The sequence below is a fragment of the Rhinolophus sinicus genome, linkage group LG06 (genome assembly GCF_036562045.2).
Source record: "Rhinolophus sinicus isolate RSC01 linkage group LG06, ASM3656204v1, whole genome shotgun sequence".
Classification (NCBI taxonomy): domain Eukaryota; kingdom Metazoa; phylum Chordata; class Mammalia; order Chiroptera; family Rhinolophidae; genus Rhinolophus; species Rhinolophus sinicus.
In genome coordinates this window covers 63,748,137-63,763,891 of record NC_133756.1, presented here as the reverse complement: position 1 = coordinate 63,763,891, position 15,755 = coordinate 63,748,137, and the positions used below count along the sequence as shown (strand labels likewise).

The 15,755-nt window shown below is 39.2% G+C and overlaps 1 protein-coding gene and 1 pseudogene across 5 annotated transcripts in view; both read right to left on the bottom strand.

The window, feature by feature from the left end:
* Positions 1-15,755, bottom strand: part of DTNBP1 (dystrobrevin binding protein 1) — a 129,542-nt gene that overhangs the window by 81,024 nt on the left and 32,763 nt on the right. For 4 of the 5 annotated variants that reach the window (XM_019742973.2, XM_019742975.2, XM_074335198.1 and 1 more), the window contains exon 6: positions 10,440-10,572. The exons of the other annotated variant lie outside the window; for it this stretch is intronic. In XM_019742973.2, the coding sequence (XP_019598532.2) occupies positions 10,440-10,572 (133 nt within the window). The remainder of the gene's footprint in view (positions 1-10,439; positions 10,573-15,755) is intronic. 5 annotated transcript variants of the gene reach the window in all.
* Positions 430-10,433, bottom strand: LOC141572144 (ribose-phosphate pyrophosphokinase 1 pseudogene; annotated as a pseudogene).

The window sequence follows — 15,755 nt, the reverse complement described above, 5'->3', positions numbered from 1 at the left end:
TATTGAGAAGGTGCCAAATGAGAAGATGGGGGGCTTTAACACATCAGCAAATCCATGGTAAAAGTGCCTCAAGTTCAAGCACCTTTTTGCCAAGGGAGGGGGAGCAGGGCAAGAGGTGGGTAAGAACTCTAGACTGTCAGGCACCATCGGGGATCCAAGGAAGAGCGTGAAATCTCCACATTTCTTTGTTTTGGTCCGTTGACCCCCAGCTGATCTGAGTCCATCTTGAGGTTTCTGTAAATCTTTGATAAACAGTCAGTTTTGCACGTATTTCCCCACCTCTTCAAGAGAGATTCTGACAAGCGGCTGTTTTTGCAAAATATTCAAGCCTCAAGCAGAATTCCTCTATTCAACTAGTATATCTATAGCAGGAGCTATTAGCCTGAGTCAGAAAGGGTAGGGGGGGAGGCGCGGGGGGGGGGGGGGAGAGGGGGAGGGGAGCAGCGCACAGAGCCAGCATTTCACTGTTACACTGAGAGCTTCCTGCCTTATGGGAACTCAGCAACCAGAGCTGGGTTCTGGGCTTCCCCAGGGCTCTTCTAATTTAGCATAGACCTTAGAGAACTTGTCACATGTTATTGGGGTGAGGAGGGGATTGGGTTGACTCTGTTGCCTGTAGTCCTGAACCAAGGAAACCCTGCAGCATTCACATGCCAAGTAGTTTGAGCTTTCCCAATCACATTCAAACACCCCCACATAACACACTTGAAAGTCTGAAATCTTGCAGCATCGGAGCTATAGTTAAAGCTGCAAGGCTCACAAAATCAAAGAAGCTAGAATGAGAAAACGCAGGTAGGAAATCCCGGCAGTTCCTTCATTTTGGAGAAGCACTAATATACCTGATATGGGATGTAGAAAGCTACTGGAGCAAGCTGGGTCTTCTGCTGTATTTTTCATCAAATACCAAGGGAAAACAATGGGCGGGGTTCGGTTTATTTTGTAAAGGCCTCAGAAGTTACTCTATTATAAAGGCACATGGCTGAAGAGATAGGAAACAGATTCCCCATGGTGAGTTCTCCTGATGGCTTCTGCTAGGATCATGGAGATGTCGATCACCTGTATTTTGGAGCAAAGCTTCATCTTATCCTCCTGAGGTATGGTGTTGGTCACCACGACTGCTTCAAAGCACGTGTTGCTGATGCGAGAAATGGCCGGGCCAGAAAAGATTCCATGCGTCAAGATGGCATAAACTCTGGTGGCTCCAGCGGAGAGAAGTTTGCCAGCTGCATGGCAGATTGTGCCGCAAGTGTCAGCCATGTCGTCCACTAGGATGGCCACCCGATCCTTCACGTCTCCCACCAGCACCATGCGGTCCACTTCATTGGCCTTCTTCCGCTCTTTGTGAATCAGGGCAAAGTCCACATTCAACCGGTCTGCAATGGAGGTCACTCTCTTCGCTCCTCCAGCGTCGGGTGAGACGATAGTGCAGTTCTTCCACTCAGAAATGTTCTCCTTTATCCACTTCAGGACAGCTGGCTCTGCGTACAAATTGTCCACAGGGATATCGAAAAAGCCCTGAATTTGAGAAGCATGCAGGTCCATGGTGATGATATGATCCGCGCCGGCCACCGACAGCATGTTTGCAACGAGCTTGGCCGAGATGGGAGCGCGGCTCTTGTCCTTCTTGTCCTGCCGGGAGTACGGGAAGCAGGGCATGACCGCGGTCACCTGGCTGGCTGACGCGGTCTTGCAGGCATTGATCATGATCAAAAGCTCCATGAGATGGTCGTTAATTTCGCCACAGCCGCTCTGAACGATGTACACATCCTCTCCACGTACACTCTCGCCAATTTCCACGCAGGTCTCCTGGTTGCTGAATTTCTTAGTCACCACCTCGCCTAGCTCCAGGCCCAGGTGGTCAGCAATTTTCCGGGACAAGTCCTGATGGGAACTGCCGCTGAAGATCTTGATATTCGGCATCTTGACCGGCTACCGTAGGCACTGCTCAGCGATCCCAGTCACCGCCGCCGCCGCCGCCGCCGAGCCCCGATCCGAGGTCGCCCAGACTCAGTTCCAACCGCTCCGGCTGCTACTCCGCCATCTTACATTCCAGCGCCGAGCGCGCGGCTGTAAATCGCTTGGTGCCCGGAGGCGGGACCAGCAGGAGTCCACACCCGCGCCCAGGTGGCCGAGCCGCTGTGGGCTTCCGGGTGTGCACTCACAGAGAAACGTTATTTTTAAAGAATTAAGTCAGTATTGATGGCAAACGGATACTCATTGTTCAAAATAAAGCTTGAAGAACTTAAATATCAACCCTCAACTGTATTTACTGTCAACCCAATGATCTAATAACCTGTTAAATATTCTAGCTATGTCTGTTCTTATGACTACACATAAAGTCTGCAACTGTCAAGATTTATTCTTCAACAGACATTTTATAACAAGAATTTAGTTAAGTTCGATTCCTTGCCAGCTCATAAGCGTAGGTTTCACTTTGAAAGAAAATGTAAGATGTGATGACACATTCATGAAACCAACAAATTCATATTATCTTACCAAGAAGTCATTAGCCTGGAAACTGTGATTATTATATTCTGATAAATATAATAATTTACTATCAATTAACCACCTCAAGCCATCTAAAATCTAGCATTTAATGGTGGAAGCAGTAAAATGAGAAAATGGAGGAGAGAGACAAAAGTTTGGGCTTTTTTTTAAAAAATATCTTCTATGTCTCTACTTAATTTTTTGAACTTATAGTTACAATAACTGGTTTGAATGTCCTTGTCTGCTAATTCTAACATCTATGTCAGTTCTCAGTTGGCTTTGATTGATTGCTTATCTCTTCAATATGCTTGCCCAGTAATCTTCAATTTGATGCCAATGTGATTTACCTTGTTGGGTGCTAGATATTTTTGTGATCCTACAAGTATTATTGAACGCTGTTTTGGGATACTGTGAATTTATTGGAAACAATTTGATCCTTTTGATGTTTGCTTTTATGATTTGTTAAGCAGGTCTGGAGCAGGGCTCATTATAACCCCTGAGGGAAGACCTTCTTGAGTGCCCTTCCCAATGCCCTGGGAATTATGTAAGTTTTTCCAGCGTGGCAGTTGTGAACAGGCACTGTGTAGGCACCATGCACTGTTAACTAATCCTCTTGGATGTTTGTTTCTCATCCTGCCTCAGGTAGTTTCCTCATATGCATTATCAGTACTCTGATGAATATTCAAGGAAAATCCTCTGCAGATTTCCAGAATTCTTTCTGTGTAGCTCTCTCCTCTCTAGTACTTTGCCCTGTATACTCTAACTGCCTTGCTCTTCCCAGACTGTCTGCTCCATCTCTTCAACTCAGAGAGCATGCCAGCCTCCTCCTAGGTCTCCTCCCCACCGCCTTCCTACACTGTAGCCAGGAAACTTATCAGGCAGAATCCTGGAGCCATCACAGGGCTCACCTCACTTGTTTCCTATCCATTAGAGCTCACTTCTCTTCTTTGCCAGATGTCCAGTGTCTTAAAAAGTGTTATTTCATTTAGTTTTTCTGGTTTTTGGTTGTAACAGGTGGGAGAGTAAATCTGGCCCATGTTACTCCATCTTTGGCAGATACAGAAATCCACTCCCGTTTTGTAAAATCATTGCCGGTGGGAAAGTTCTCCTAATCCACTTTGCATTCAGCATTCAAACAGACCTCCATTGCAGAACCTCAGGAGTTAGTTATTGCCTTTCTGTATAGCTCCTTTGGATGAGGTGCTTTGGACCTTCTCTTTTGGATCCAGAGCCATCTTTACCCTGGAGACTGCCACTGGTTTCTTCTGTTCTATTCTCAGCAAACCCAGGCCTTTGTGCCATACTCCTGTCAAGCCTCTCTAGCAGCACCATCTCCAACTTTCTAAAAGGGAAGTACACGTCAGACCTATGGCCCACTGCTTGTCTAGGGTAGTTTAGATAGTCATTTCTTGAAGCTCGGGGGTTTGGCAGGGTATTCTCTAGAACACACATTGGTCAAATACAACTAAAGATATGCCATGACATCTCAATAACATCTGTTATGCTTTGCTTTCAGAGGATTTCTAAACTTAGTCTATAGTCCACGTTACCAAAAAAATAAAACAAACACAAACAAAAAAAAAGGAGCATGGTTCTGTAGCATCAGTTATAATACATAAAACAAAAGGAATAATGACCGTTCTCAAAATATGCATGAGAACTAAACCTCATCAATAGAAACACTGACCCCCACTTACAAGAAAGTTTCTAAGAGATAACAATTAAGTTTCAAAGTCTAAATGAATCAGTGAGAATGTTTCTAGAGTTTAATATGCCCCTAAGCTGATTTCAAGTCTAATGAAAGACTATGTCAAAATTGTCATTTATAATTAAGCAGAATTACTAAAATCACACCGTTCTTCAAGATGTAGCTATTTACAGAGACATTCTGATCGTATGCTGCATCCTGGAGGGGAAAACAAAAATCTAGAAGTTTGGAAATAAGAAATATTTTCATTAAATACACTTATGTCTGATTTTAAGTACAATATAACTAATAATTGTGAGAGAATTTCGGTGAGCATCCCAAGGAACATTATGGTGGTACTGGAAAAATTAAAAATTTAGAGGGTTGAGATTCTACATTTCTTTTTAGCTTTACTTCTTCATTCTTCTAAACTTATCTATTGTTCCTTCAGCTTGGATAATCCCAGGTCCTTATTCAGCTGTCTTCTCATTCAGGTCTTAGTTCTCATGTATCTTCTCAGAAGGGCCTTCCCTGCTCACCCTCGTCAAAGCAGCCCTCCCCCCACCTTACCACTATAGCATTATCCTGCTTTACTTTTTTCAAAGCCTATATAATTATCTGAAACTATCCTTTTTAAATTACACATTTATTATCTATTTCCCCCAACACCCGGTGACTAAAAATGTAAGCTGACTCCCAAATCTCAAGTCCACTTTTCTAATTGCTGGCTAGAAAAATCCATGTACATGGTTTTAGGTTCTTTATTTTGGTTTATATACTAAATATTAACTCTGTTTACTTGACGAAAATTTTCTATTGCTGATGAAAGTCTATGCAAGGGATCGCTGAGTTAAGACTTGGACGGCTAATCTTCTGAACTGACAACCTAGCCACTGGCATCAGTACTTGTCTTCTGCCTATAGCCATATTCTCTGCACTATCCCATGTTTTACTGTTTATCAGGACAGTATCTATTCCTGTCCCCAAAAGGTACTGGTAATAGCAACATCACTTTACATGCACGAGAGTTAGGATGCCCCTCAATGCAGAAATGGGTTAAATCATCTATTTAAATGTTTTTCAAGGGAAGACAGTGCTATCAGACTCTTTCCTGGAATATACATAAAGCTGTGTGTTTTCCTGCCCACTGAGAGAATCTGCCATAATAAGTCAAAATTACTGTTGGGAATGGGTCACCTTCCTTTTGTAGGAGGCAGAAATCTATTGTCTGTACTGGGAATGTCCATCAAATGTATGACAAAATATCATATCTCCATTCTGAACTAACTATACATTGATATCAACATCTGGGACTGATTCTGTTTGTTCTAACTCAAAAGTCAAAAAAATAAGACAAGTTTGCAGGGTTTGAAGACTTGGGCTCTGATGCTAGTCCCTAAGCAGCCAGATGATTTGATGTAACTCAATCTCCTCCTCAACTCCAATAATTGCTGCCCTGCTCACTCCACAGGCACTAATGGGAGCTGAATGAGAAAATGCATTGGAGACTATTCGCGTTGGAGTATGTGAGAAATTATCTTTCATTCCCCCACTCTTTCCATCTCCATCCAGTTGCCTGCCCCAGATTTTCTGGCAAGCTACAGAGCATGCAGACATTGTAAACACACACACACACACACACACACACACACACACACACACACACACAGAACCAACCTTTTGTTCACACTTTATCTTCTTCAGAGCAAGAAAAAGAAATCATTAGTTAGTAAGGTATTGTGTTAAAAAGAAAGGAGGTTTATTTTTAAGAAACTTTTATGGACCAGATAATAAAAAGTTTACTTTTTGGTAACAGTATTTGAAAATTTCTCAAATGATGTTACATAGAATACTTAATCACAGAATTTTAGGATGTATTACATACAAACTGGTTCTGTAAACAAGTTGCAAAATGCTGAGGAAGAGTATCCAATTGAGAAAACCTTCAACATGAAATGGACCAAAATAAATAGAAAATAAACTAATAATAGAATATATATTTTTAACACACACATAGGAATGAGAGGAGAAGAAAACTTAAAAATCGTAATAGCCTCAGATATATGAGGCCATCTTGTAGGAGACCATTTTTGCGGTCCATTCATATTTAAGAGTGAAGCACCAAAAAGTTGATTAGAAATCATGTACAGAAGGGTGGGGCTCATCATCAGAGGATGTTAAGATGTGGACTCCTCTGTTTCATCAGCGAACTCCCCAAATGCCCATACCTGAAGGTCTTTTCTCTTTGGCTGGTCAATTTTTCAGGTGAACTCGCCAATATTCTGCACAAGGAATACAAGTTTAGCTGCCAGAGTTCTGGCTGCCAGTATGGAAAGAGGCTCTAGTGCACATGGAACATTCTCAAGGAGAGACCATATGTTGGGACACAAAACTGGCCTCAACAAATTTAAGAAGACTGAAACCATACCATGCATATTCTAAGACCATAATTCTTTAAAACTGGAACTCAACTGCAAAAGGAAGTGGGGGTGGGGGGGAACCACAAATACATGGAGATTAAACAACATGCTATAAAGAACGACTGGGTCAAAGAAATAAAAGGAGAGATCAAAAGATAAAGACAAATGAGAATGACAACATGACTTAGCAAAACTTTTGGGATGCAGCAAAAGCAGTAATAAGAGGAAAGCTTATATAATTATAGGTCTAGATCAAGAAACAAGAAAAACCCCAAATAAACAACCGAACATTACATCTTAAAAAACTAGAAAAAGAAGAACAAATAAAGTCCAAAGTCAGCAAAAGAAAGGCAATAAAAGTTAGAGCAGAATCAAATGAAATATAGAACAAAAAGACAATAGAAACAATTAATGCAACAAAGAGCTAGTTCTTTGAAAAGATTAATAAAATTGACAAGCCTCTGACTAGACTCACTAAGGAAAAAAGAGAAAAGAGTCAAACAACATCAGAAATGAAATAGGACAAGTTAAAATGGACACCACAGAAATATAAACGATCATCCAAGAATACTATGGAAGACTATATGCCACCAAATTCAATAACTTAGAAGAAACGGGCAAGTTCTTAGAAACATATACTCTCCCCAGACTGAATCACAATGAACTAGAAAATCTAAATAGACTGATCAACAGTAAGGAAACTGAAACAATTATCAAAAATCTCCCCAAAAGTAAACTCCAGGACCAGATGTCTTCCCCTAGAGAATTCTACCAAACAGTCAAAGATTTAATACCTACCTATCCTTCTCAAACTCTTCCAAAAAAACTGAAGAAGAGGCAGTATTTCCTAACTTATTTTATGAGGCCAACATTACCCTGATACCAAAACCTGGTAAGGATAACACAAAAAAAGAAAACTACAGACCAATATCTCTGATGAATACAGATGCAAAAATCCTAAACAAAGCACAAGTTAATTTAAATTTCTCACCTTTGAAACTTCTCACTAATATTGTTAGGTTTAAAAACTGTATGATATTTTACATTAATCTCATACTATTCTTGAGAAATGAAAACTGAATTTTATAATTTTTTAAAAATATGGCCTATGAAAGTATGACATATTTACCATTATTTTACATATAAATTTCAAGCTACTGATTATAAATTGGTAGTCCTCAATTGGCACACTATCTTTCCTTACATACTTCAGAGTAACAAGTACTTACCAATAAATCTGTTTTCACAACTAAATTTATTAAAAAGATGTAATTTTTTAAGAAGTCTTTCAAAGGCTCCAAACTAAGCAAAGCTTTACAACAGGATAAGGTATAAAGGAAAGTGAATGGCTTGCCCAAGAGCACAGAGTTAAAACCAATGAAGCCAGGACTAAGGCCTTTTGACTCTAAGGACAGTGCTCTTTCTGTCACACAGCTGTACTTCTAAAAAGATAAATACTCTGGTCATTTCAATTATGTGAAACATAGATGTGAAACTTGTGCAGCACATCTGGACTTTTACTTAAATTACAGGTGATGATATTTTCCAAATACTAAATTAACTTTCATTTTCTAACATGTAAATTATAATATGTTAATTAAAATGTATCTAAGTCATGGGGTAAAGGTGAAGAATGACAAACACAATTCCATAGCTCCAAATCTTACTTTCTTTTCTATCTAATCAGCTTAACTTATAAAAACCTGAAATTTAATTTTATGAATTAAAGTATCAGATGCTATGTTTCAAATAATCAAACTTCAAAGCATCTTGATTGAAAAACCACAATATTCATAGAATTATTGCGTTCAACTAGCCAAAAAACATAACTGGTACTAAAAATACGGAATCTCCTTCTATTCATAGTTGTACAAGTAATAATACAAGTGAGCCAGCGCTGGCTATCTGACATAGCACTCACCATGTGCTAAGCACTATTCTAAGCACTTTATTAATTGAATTCTTCAAACAACTGTATAACCAAGGTCCTGTTTTTATCCCCATTTTACAGATGAAGAAACCATGTAACTTCGAGGGTCACAGAACCTGTGCCCAAGATGCCCAAATTCCTGAAAAAAATTTCCTTTCACAATTCTAAGCCTTCCTACCATGTTTCTTGAAATTATTATTGCATTATAAATAAACATACTTATATGATTAACATCTTCACAACACAATGTTTTCCTGCTTTATCATTTAAAATTGCAGACCAGCCTGAACACCTCTGATTTTGCTACCTTCTTCTTGAGGGAAATTCTTTATCTCCCACACCCCACATATCAGTCTAGAATCCCCTGGATACCAACACTCATCCATTCAAAAGTCCTTCCTCTGATGAGAACTCCTTTCTTAATGCTGCCATATACCTTCCTGAAATCGTGTGGTGAAGAGACATTTATAGATAGTGCCTCCTGAAAAATTCATATACTCACCTACTTTCACAAACAGTTTTATCCGTGGTCCCCCTTGGAGCTCTTTTAAAACTCTTCCCTTTAGAGCCTGCATATGATCCAATCCCCACCCTGCCTGTCTCTCAAAATGTGGTTTCGGAACCACTCCTATCGGAATCACCTGGAATGCTTGTCTAAAGCAATACCACTGAAATCAGCTTTGGAACTGGACTCTCCCACGATGAAGCTCAGGAGTCTGCATTGTCAACCTTCTCCCCCAGGGGATTCTTGCGTCTCATTAACATTTAAGACCCATCCCTAGGGACACACGGACCTGACAGAATTTCTGAATGCTCAGTTTTCATCTCTACCCCTTCCATTGGCATTATTCTAGAAAAGTTGAACATCAGTGTGATAATCCACAATACCTACACATTAGCTTCACTTTTTTACCTCCTGTGTGCCAGTGACCAGCCTTCCTGTCCATGTCAGCAATCCACTCCTCCTATTGCCACACTCTAGACCCAGAACTATTCAATTTAATGGTCATCTTAAAATCAACAGTGTACTCTGCCCGACCTATCCTCTCCCTCTCCCACCAAACCTGCTCTTCAGCCACGGCCAGCCTCCAATCCTACGACTTCTGTTTCCTCTCATCCATCAACTCTCCTCCACTTGCCGCTCTGCCCAGTACAGACGCCAGTCAGGCACTCACAGGTTGCTGTGGACCTCCCTAGGCAATTCGGAGGACCCACCTTGCACCTTCCAACCCTGCCCAAGATGTCATTACATGAGTTGGAATGCCACAGTTAGTGTAGCGGGCTGTCACCCTGAGATCTCTCTTCCCTTTTCATTCAGGTCAGCCTAGCGATAATAATCCTTATTATAACTTACACTTACAGAGCGCTTACTGCATTTGATAACAATTATCTCATTTAATCCTCACAACTCTGTGTGGTGGGCTCATTATTATCCTCACTATAAACTAGAGATATCCAGGCTAAGAGAGATGAAATAATTTGCCTAAGGTCTCACAGCCATTATGAGATAAGGCTGAGATTCAAACCCATCAAAGCCCTTTCCACTGCCTGGGCTCAGGTTACTTTTCATCCTGCTCTGATAATAAAAAAGAAAAGAAATAAGAGGAAAAAAGCAGCTCAGGCATTTGCCACTTGGGAGAAATGAAGTCGGGCTCCTACAATTTCTTGGACAGCTTTGCCTGTTGCTCTGCTCCCCACCTTTTATTCTATCCTCAGCTTTTCAGAACTCATTTCCATAAAATGGCAAAAGACAGTGATACTAAAAAATATACCCTGTTTGGAAAGCTGATTAATAATCTTTACATGTTGAAACGCTTGTCTTTTATCAGTCCAAACTTATAAAGAGTAGCATGTAAAGTACTGTGGAAAACTTTGAGATTGAAAATGAATAATGCGGCCAATTTTTCATACTCACCTCTTATTTTTCTTGTAATTTTCCAGTTGTTGGGACTGCATGTGTTTGTATCTTTCTAATTCACACTGTGCACATAAATCCTCCAGGTTCAGCAGGTGGTTTTCTATCTCCTCAAAACTAGCCTCTAAATGAGCTGAAAGTATATAAGATAAAAAGAACAAACATCAAAAACTAGAATCCTTCATCACAGAGAAAAGAAAAAATGTCCAAAGATAAAAGCTTAAGCTGTTGAGATTGTTTTGCATTTAGTTAATATTCCTTATCAAACTTTCTTGAGGCAAAATAAAATACACTGACCATTAAAACATACTTCAAATCATCTTTTTTTAGTATATTTTTATATTTCAAATATTTTCAAGATGTAAGTTTCCACAAAACTTTAAATTCGCTATTACCCAGGACGATGAGGAACCAGAGTATCTTGATTAATCTAACATATCCTACTAATCCCATACTCCACACATGAATAATCAATTTCAAATAGTGAGAATACAGCAAAATATAATGAACACAAATTATGCTGAATATAATATTGGAGATTTCAAGTTACTCTAGCATTTGTTTTGCCCGAGCATATCACATACATAAATCTTCAAGGTACTGCCGAGATGTGCAAATGCTCAAGAGGCGCACTCAGTGCTTGGTGGGCAGGGACTCAGCTCTGTCCACCACTCACCTCGCCTTTCTCTACACCACTCTGCCGTCAGGCCACAGAGCTTTGTAGCTTTACTGGAACACGCAAATCATCCAGTCCAGTCCTTCATTTAGAAGATTCAAGACCAAAGCCTACCTGCCAAAATTCATTCCGCACCTTGCCCTAGGTCACATAGCTAGTGAACGGCAGTCAGGAATCAAACCTGAGTTCCCCTTACACTACACTACAACCATTTCCAAGGGATAAGGTGCCAAGTAAACCGAGATTTCACAGTTGCAGAGGCGAGAAATGCTTTTCTCAGACAACAGAAAAGTTTCAGAGGTCAAAGATTTTTGAAACTCAAACAGCATCATGGCCATTTACCAAACACCACACGTGAGGACACTGGGATACAAAGATGAAAAAGACAGCCTTTGTGCTCCAAGAATTTATAGTAGAGGGGAGGCATATTTCAATGACAACACAGCCAGACAGAGCTAGGCAGGAGGTGCCATGGGAACTCAAGGAGTGGCATCTAACAGATGAGGGAGAAGGAGGGAAAGGCGCAACATAAGATCTCATTCCCCAGTCTGGAATCACAGCTATCCAGCGCGGAAGGGGCAGCAGAAAAGGGGCTGGCTGTGCAGCTTTCCAATCTGTTTCACTTAAGCAGCTGTAATACAATTATAGAGCGTCAAATTCCTTCAGTTTTCCACTGGATTTTCACATGACTTTCTAAATTAGCTTTCGTAGCATCTAGTTTATGAGCAAATCCCTCACATTTTATGTGCAATTTTAGGGTTGTTAAGATGCAAATTTTGGCCTGTTTTTCATTAATCTTTGTTTGATCCAAAGATCTATTAAATCCAGAAACATTCACATTTTCTAATATCCTAAATTTTAACTCTACTAAATATCTATGCTTATTAAACTCCCTCTTCTATTTGGTAGGACCTAGAGCTTAAAAACAGGGATTTGGTGGAAACAAAACTTTATTGAAAAGCCAACTGTGACGACAAGGCGTTTCGCTCTCCTCTTCAAAGGCCTGTTAGGCACTGACTGATCAGAATGATGTGTCACTGGTAAGTTTGAAAAAGGCTGATAATAGTGCAGTTCATAACAGTTTTGAATCTATTTTCAGGGGCCACCTTAAGCAGCTAACATATGTGGTTACGGCAAGCCTAACCTGAAACAATTTGCAAAATTGTTTCATAAATGAAAAATCATAACTAAGATTTTTAATAATGTCATAAATGGTACATAAGTTTATGTGGGGGGGAACAAACAAAATAATGTTATTATATTAGTTGCTATTCAGATTTTTTTTAATTATGTTAAATGGAAAAACGACTGGGAGATTTAGCCTGTGAGGTAACGCTACTGGTCCTGAAGAAGCAATATTCAGCTCATTCTGTCATAACTAGTAGGACAGAGTCTTAAAAGATGATCTTAGCTAATAGGATTATCTAAAAGGCTATTTCACTTTGATTAGCGATAAGGACTAGAATAATTAAATTTAATATAGAATCCATTTAAGTCTAAGCTACTTGGTGCCTTCATGTTATCCTTAGCATAGAAGGGACTGGTTAAGAGCAGGGCTTTGAAGCACAAGCTTGGAAACCCAGCTCTGCCCCCTACAGATGAGATGAGAGGAGATGAAATAGTGAATCAGTAAAAAGAGGGCTAACAACACACATCTTGCAAACCTGCCAAAAGGGTTCAGTGAGGCAAAGTATGTAAAGTAGCTAACTTAGCACTTGGCAGTAAGTAAATAAGCAATGGCTGACTATAAAAAAATTCAGAGAAAAACTTTATAAAGATTAGCTAAGTTTTGTAGCTCATCTTAAATAGCTTGCAAAAGTTATTTAAAACTAATAATTTTGTAGACCAGAAATAATCACGTTGTAAACAATACCTATGGATTGAACAGACCAAAATATCAATAAAATTTTCATTTTTTTCTGGCAAACTTATATACTTGTAAATTATAACTCAAGGCTATGTTCTTAGACTTACGATCCCTTATAAGTGAGGGGGATTACATTTCAAATGATTTTTCTAAAAAGAAAATATGTAATGAAATCAATTATATTTGAAAATGTATATGTTCTTTTTACCTTTTTACTTTTATTTGGACAGATGGCAATTTCCATTTAGAGTCCAGCTCTGTTGGTTGACTACAGAGCTAATGAGGCCAGGAATTCAAATGAAGTTGATTCCTAGGCAGGACAATTTCTCATGGTCAGAAATTATGTTCTAGGTACAAACAGAACTTGCTGCCTTAGTTCACTTCATTAATAAAACAGGGATCAGGTGAAAACCTATGAATAGTTTAGTATCAACCTGGAACAAGAAAGAAACTAATCACATGCCCTTCTGAATAGGCCAACAGCATCATGTTCTTGTGCTGAATGGCAAATCTAGATTTAAAATGCCAAAACATGGAAACAACCAGAGTCCTTCGACAGATGACTGGATAAAGAATATGTCGCATATACGAATATATACAATGGAATATTACTTGGCCATAAGATGAAATACTGCCATTTGCGTTAACATAGATGGATCTTTAGATCATGCTAAGCAAAATAAGTCAGACAGAAAAAGTCAAGAACCATATGACTTCACTCATATGTGGGATATAAAACTGAAAACAACAAAGGAAGACAAATAAACAAAAACTCATAGACACAGATTAACAGTTTAGTAACTAGAGGGTAAGGGGGTGGAGGGATGGTAGAAGAAGGTAAGGGGGTCAAATATATGGTGACAGAAGGAGAACTGACTGGGTGGTGAGTACAGAATGTGATGTATACCAAGGGTGCCAAAAAAATGTATACACATTTAAAGAGATATGTATGTATTACTTTTTGAAGTTGAATTGAATCACGGTAGCAATGTGTAGTATGACGTTCACGCAAAAGATGGCATTAATCAAATGAATGCTAGCGTCACCATGTGACAGGCAGGACAAAGAAAATGGTGGAAGCACGGCTGTCATTCGAGGAGAAGAAGACCATTTTGAAGTGGTATCTGAAATTCGAGAATGTGGTGGAAGTACAATGACAATGGGGGTGTGAGTGTGCAACAGAACCTCCAACTTAACACCCCTTGACTTCTACCAATGGGAGACCCTAAAGGATGTGGTGTGCCTTGGAAAACCAGCTACACAGGCAGTACTTCGGGAAGAAACTGAAATGGTATGTGCAGTGATACAAGTGGACACTTTGGTCAACGTTGCTCAAGAAGTAGTTCGCCATAATCAGAAAAGTCTGGACATTGATGGTAACCACTTTGAGCACCTCTTGTAATTGCAGAAGTCAAACATGACTTGTATTCATCTTTTATTATTGGTATATACTGAGTATTACAATTTTAATAGTTTTTTCCTTCCTTAAAATGTGTATATATTTTCTTGGCACTCTCTGTAGATGATGTGTTATAGAATTCTACACTAGAAACCTATATAATTTTACAAACCAATGTCACCCCAATAAATTTAATAAATAAATAAATAAATAAATAATTTAAAAAATAAATATAAATATAAAGAAATGCTTGGGAGAGTCAGTAGTTATTTTACTGCTACTACCAAATTCATATTTATGTTTTCCCCTTTAAAAAGTTTCAAAGGCTCCCAAGTACTTTAAGAATCCAGTTTAACTCCTTAATTTAGCACTTCGGGATTTATCACCCCAGCCACAATCTAGTCTTCCAATCACTACTGCTTTCCTTCAGGACCACTCATCACTGCAAGAACAGTCCTGCATGTTACTGTCTCCTGACCTCTGCCTGTCCCAGAGGTGGCCCCGCTTGCCTCCACTGCCCAGCCCTGAGCCCTCTTCCTCTTCTGTGCTGCCATATACCTCTGAACCCTCTACGGGACTTCTATTCTGACTGACACTACACCGCTATTGGTGTACTCGCGTCACTCTCAGGAATCAGTAAGAGTCTTAAGGGTAAGACTGTATTTTTCATCTTTGCACACCCTAATACTCTGTTGAATTCAATTAAGAATAATTTCTGGCACAGAATGAGTTCATCACTCTAAAATATAAAATAATAACAAATCTATGATTCATGTTCACCTATTTTAAATATTCCAAGGCTATGCTAAACTTTGTAAAAGAAGAAATTAAACATGGATGGAGAACTTAGGAACATGAAACAACACAACAGCACTTTGTTGCCGGTATTAGTGCAACAAACCAGGCCCTACTGTCAGTAACTTAAAGCAGTAGATGCAATGGAAACTTTCCATTTTAACTTAACAGGCTTAAAACCAGTAATAAAATATAGAAGAACTGTACTGACAAACATACATTTTATTCTTTTATTATTAAAAACTTTAAAACATCTCTTTCAATAATAATTACACACACATAGATGATGTGTATTCTGAATATTTTATATTGAATTTTAATGGGCAGAAAGTTAATTTCCCTGTCACAACCTGCTAATTTCCTGTTACAAAATGAGTTAATTTGGTAACCAAACTTAGACTGCATGTACATAAAACACTAGCAGGTCTCCATGGACACAAATACACTTTTACAAGAAGCTCAGATCTTGTCATTTTGCTCGCTGTAACAACAGCATATGTCTCATTTAGTGATCAGTGGAAAAGATAGGTGGAATTTTACTGTGAAAAGCCATTTGGGAATGCCTGACAGCTGTGTAGA